Consider the following 5,380-nt stretch of genomic DNA (forward strand, 5'->3'; position numbering starts at 1 on the left):
AACCAGTTTTATTTAAGAAAGGACTTGGGTCGCTAAAGATTCGACGGAACAAATTTACGGAAAATTAACTAACGAACGGAGACGTAACAATACTTAGTCACTTTTAAATTTATTCAGAAGTTGTGCGAGTAATTTACTAATAATCAACCACTATAAAAGCCATGCGCTAATAATCAGCCACTGTAAGATTTGTTGAAGAGCTATGCGAGTAAAAATCAGTCATTTTAAAATTTATTCGAGACCTATACATTTTTTTAAAGTTTCGCTTTAACGAAAACTTTAGAACATGTAAAATGAAACAGGAAAAATCTTAGAGATTATGCTGCTTAAAGATTACTGCTAAATTTAAATAAATAAAACCAGAAAAGTCTAGACGGGATGGAATTAATAATCATCACAATATCTTTGAAGAAGATCACATTATATTTTCCTTCTGAAAGTTTTTACTTCGTTTAATGCAGGTTCCTTTGAAGAAGACGTAGTCAACTTTAGCTTGATTTAGTCTCGTCATTAGGTAATACAGTAGAGGTTAACAGATAGCTTGTAATGTTTTTCATTGTAATAGGTGCATGCTTAATAACGACTTGGGAGATGCTGTCTTTTCTAAAACATAATGGGTTTGTTTCTGGTGTGGGAAGACAGGCTTTCTAGGATTGTAAATTGAACTGTAGATAAATTGAGGGTAAGGTGTACACATCAGATTCACCTTATTCAGACATTTGAGAATCACCATCGTTTAAATACCATGTAAATTCTAGCTCAAGCGGCTAATATACCAGATTGTGAACGGCCAAAAAGTTTAATTGACTTTTATCTACACATTATGTTTGTCAGATATAGCTACATGTGGTCAGCTATTACTTAGTTCAAATAAATAAATAAAAGGCAATTTTTAAATTCGAAACTTAGATTTATCATATAAATCCTAGATCCCTAACTTACCTTTTGCGAACACATAAATATTCGGATTTACAGTTCGAACATACTAATCAATAGGTCCCCCCTCCCGCTTTTTTTGTTTGTAGTTAAGCATAAAGCTACACAAAGGGCTATCTGTGCTATATCCACCACAGGTATCGAAACCCGGTTTCTAGCGTTGTAAGTCCGCAGACATACCGCTGTGCCACTGGGTGGCCTTTAACAGGGAACAGTTTTCCCATATTAAAAAATAAAACAAAATACAATGCTATGATCCTGATAACTGCAGTTTTTGGTATGACCGTTACATGTGTTTTCACTGTAGCGGATTGTTGAGTATTTGTTTAATTCGTCTGTTTATCGGCTTATATCAAAACATAGATAGATATTAATATATAACTTTAACTAATTCAAAGCTCACGCGATGAAAGAATCTAAAATCGCTAAATAACGTTCTATTTGTTGAGAAGACCCGTTGCTAGGATACGACTTTGTTTCAGTTTGTGTATCTTTTAACGATAGTTGCTCCCCCCCCCCTTCCAACATACACACATATACACACACTAGCAGAAGCAGTCTGCGCCAAATGTATTGATCGTGGAAGGAGAGTGCGGGCGAGTTAAAAGTAATTTTATACATCATAATGTGCAAACAGACCAATGATCATCATAAACCACACAAAAACTGATCGTAAAAGATAAGATTACCAAGGTTTAAAACACGGCGCAAACTTACGTATGTAAAACAAGTCAGTGGAACAGTATTTAAGATTTAGGATCTTAAAAGTATAAACATAATACGCTTAAAAAGTTAAGACACTGCAAAACGTACAAAAACCGCCTCTTGGGCTAAGATAACAAATCATGTCACTATGCTGGATGGCATACATTGCTAATTGTGAAAATATCGCTGAATGGTCAGACGTTTTTCTTTATCGCAACTTTTTCGTATATCCGAGTTTAAAATATAAAATAGTAAATACAACTCGAAACTTTGTTTGAAATCAGATGTTAATGAATATTAATAATAAGTTCACATTCTTCTTGTCAAACCTCAGATTATTAAATTAATTTAGGACCAATAGCTTCACCTTCTTGGTAGTCTTATCTGAATGAACCTAAGATCCAACGCCACAATCTTGAAATTTTAGATATTTTATTAGAGTGTTAAGTAAACTAAAAACGTTCATCATTGACGATAGCTAGAACTTTGCTTCTTCGTGGTTTTATTTGATTCTTATCTTTATTTTATGATTATATTCAAAAAGTTATGTCCCCAGTTCAGTTCTCAATGTTCACAATTCATCATTATGTAAAGGTTTTCTATAATATCCCCCTAATAAAGGGCTATATTCTTGTACATCCATCACATTAATATGGTGTTATAACTCAAGGCATTGTGATAATGTAATTTATAGATAGTTTGTATGTCTGATATATAAGTTCTTACTGTTTAAATACAAATAATTTAAGTAGTTGGGAGAAATCTTTTTTTTACAGTTTTGGTCTATACTTTCCGTCCCTCAATAAGAAGCAGACACACCTATATGATTATTTCGCAACCACTTTCGTAAAATGCGCTTGTGGAGAAACTGCGCATGCTTCTTTATAAAATAAAGTACATGCTCTTAACTCATAGTTAGATTTCTCATAGAGGACATCGTTTGTTACGTACAGCTTTTCGTGTATATCTTATAATGAGTATTGCGAAGTCATTTTACGATTTAGCTGCTAAATCTTTGACAGGGGAAATAATTAACTTTTCCAAATACGAAGGCAAGGTTGTACTGATCGAGAATGTTGCTTCGTTGTGAGGAACAACAGTACGGGACTATACCCAAATGAACGAGCTCCTCTCCAGATATGGCGACGATCTTGTAATTTTGGGGTTCCCGTGTAATCAGTTCGGTCACCAGGTGAGTTTATTATTCTATTACAACTTGCACTTTACCGTTTACATCTATAGTATATCTTATTCTTATAAAATCCTGATCTTGTTCAAAACCATAAAAATTCGTTAACTTGCTATAGTATTACTGCATTCCAGATATTTTTTATGCTAGTGGATATACCATACATACATAAATGAAAATTGTTAAAGATTTTTAATTTCTTTTCTAAAGCAAAATTTCCGTTTTTAACTTTAAGTGATGACTACTTCTTTAGAACTAAGTTTTATTTAAAGTAAAATCGTGTAAGCAATGCACATGAATGATTAAATGACTGAATATTGAGTGTAATAAACTGAAAGCTCTATAACTTGTAAAGACACTATACCACTGAAGCATATGTTTCCCATATAAAACTAGTATATGTAAAAAGCGCTTGTAATATCATAAGTGTGACGTCCAGTTTATTTGTTTTTCTGGAAACAACTACGTATTTGTAAGAGAAAAATATTACAGTATTTTTTTCTCTTGTTCTATCAATTTATGCCCCTTTAAATTTAATAAAGCTTTATCGAACATTTCGATTACTAGTCTAAGGCTAGCTACAGAGTACAGTTCTTATTTATCTCAACTGTCTTTTGAGTGTGAAAAATCACACTCAAAAGAAGTACAGGGAGTTAATCAGTCTCTTTTTATAACTTGTATTTGTAAATTGTGTATTGCTAGTTGTGTATCGCCGAGATACAGTGGCGTAGCAATAGGTGGGACAGCTGTTGCATAGTTCGCGCCCACCAGGGGCTTTTTCCAAATTAGTAATTTATTTTTTTTTAATATTAGAATTGAGAGAAATATTCTGAAATACGAAACTTTATAACACTAAAATCTGGAGTCCGATTCCCCATGGGAAACAGAGCGCAGGTAACTTATTTGCGTAAGTTTTGCGCTAAAACAAAATATGATAAAGAAAATTTGTTTTGTGTGTACAGAGTTTTAGGCTTAAAATTAAAGTTGAGTTCTCTTTAATTTTTAAGCCTTGCTCATGAGAATTTATTCACCGTAGTAAATATTTCATTACTAAAGTTTTGGTTATAGATGTGATGTTATATATTAATTAGTTCTATACTATGGGTGGTTGAACTATTATAAGTAGCAGTATTAAAATTTAAATCATTCCAGGGAACGAGCTAAAATGGTAAATAATTACATTTTGATAAACAGGATATAAATTACTATCTGTTTATATTTCAGTTCCCAGTTTATTTTCTTTAATTCCTTTCCCCATCCTCCTCCCCTAAGAAATGTTTACCTCATCTGAGAGCACGTTTTTTTTTCGTAAATGTATAAGAACAAAATCTAATATAGCATTAAAATGGCTGAATATAATAAATTAAGAAACTAGCATTTTTTATAGTATTTTACAAATTAAAAAGAAAACATAACTGTTCCAGGAAAATGGTTGCAATGGGGAAATTATAAACAGTCTTCGATACGTCCGACCAGGAAATAACTTTGAGACTAAAGCCACGATCTTTGCGAAAGTTGATGTCAACGGAGATAAAAGCCACCCAGTATTTCAATACTTGCGACATCATCTTCCCACTCCCCACGACGACCCCGTTTCATTTGTGAAGAACCCACAATGCATCATCTGGTCTCCTGTGACTCGTGGTGACATCAGCTGGAACTTTGAAAAATTCCTGATCGGTAAAGATGGCCGACCTTTTCGTCGATATGGCCCTCGTTATCAAACAATAAGCTTAGATTCTGATATTGCTGAGTTAATAAGGAAATAGATACATGTAAGCTGTTAAGTAAATATATTCGCTTTTCACTTGGTAGTAAATCTAGCTTCAGGAACAACTAACTTGGTCCATAAAATATGAAAGCCAGATAATTTCTTTGACATAAATGTACTTAAGGTGTTCTTGTAGATGTATAAAACTCGCACAAAGTCAACTTCGTGGTAAGGAAGTCGTATGATGACAGTACTTGAAACCTTGGCAAAGTATTGGTCTGATGTTTCCTTGTTTACCGGATGTTGAAGTGTGTACTCTGTAAATAAAGAAAAACGTACTCTCCTAAAATATTTTTCTTTATATTAATAAATCCAGTGTATTATCAGTTTTATAAATATTGTAGAAATGTATTGGTATTAGTATCGAAATATATGTTGATTAAGCAAGTTAATAAAATAATAATAATCATTACTATGCAATTTTCTTTTTCAACAGATTTATAGCTGCTAACCTTGACAACTAAGTAACTTGAAGTTACTTGTAAGTAAGTGTCCGGGCAAAAAGTAATGAATTGATGCTTGTTTATAACTTCAAAAACTTTTTGGTTCATGTTGCATATTGCAATTTCGAAAGGTCTGAAACTGAGTTAACTGAATTTAAATTTAGTAGTTAAATATGTGCCTTTATATCTCCAATTTATGATATTTGCCAACAAGATTGATATAGTTTTATTTTTTAATATAAATGTTTTAATATACAAACAACAATACACTTTACAATAACAGTTATTGCAAATAGTTATTACACACAATGATTTATATACAAAAAAAAAAAAAAA

At 32.3% G+C, this 5,380-nt stretch overlaps 1 protein-coding gene across 2 annotated transcripts; it reads left to right on the forward strand.

The window, feature by feature from the left end:
• Positions 1–2,469: 2,469 nt before the first annotated feature.
• On the forward strand, positions 2,470–5,013 carry LOC106467630 (glutathione peroxidase 2-like). 2 transcript variants are annotated; one of them, XM_013927997.2, is made up of 2 exons: positions 2,470–2,833; positions 4,255–5,013. In XM_013927997.2, exons 1-2 carry the CDS (start codon positions 2,759–2,761, stop codon positions 4,597–4,599), a joined length of 420 nt encoding a protein of 139 aa, XP_013783451.1. In that variant the 5' UTR covers positions 2,470–2,758; the 3' UTR covers positions 4,600–5,013. The 2 variants fall into 2 exon arrangements, with proteins under 2 accessions (XP_013783451.1, XP_013783450.1); XM_013927996.2 differs by having other exon boundaries at positions 2,515–2,833.
• Positions 5,014–5,380: the final 367 nt, after the last annotated feature.

The sequence above is a fragment of the Limulus polyphemus genome, unplaced genomic scaffold (assembly GCF_000517525.1).
Source record: "Limulus polyphemus unplaced genomic scaffold, Limulus_polyphemus-2.1.2 Scaffold2684, whole genome shotgun sequence".
Classification (NCBI taxonomy): domain Eukaryota; kingdom Metazoa; phylum Arthropoda; class Merostomata; order Xiphosura; family Limulidae; genus Limulus; species Limulus polyphemus.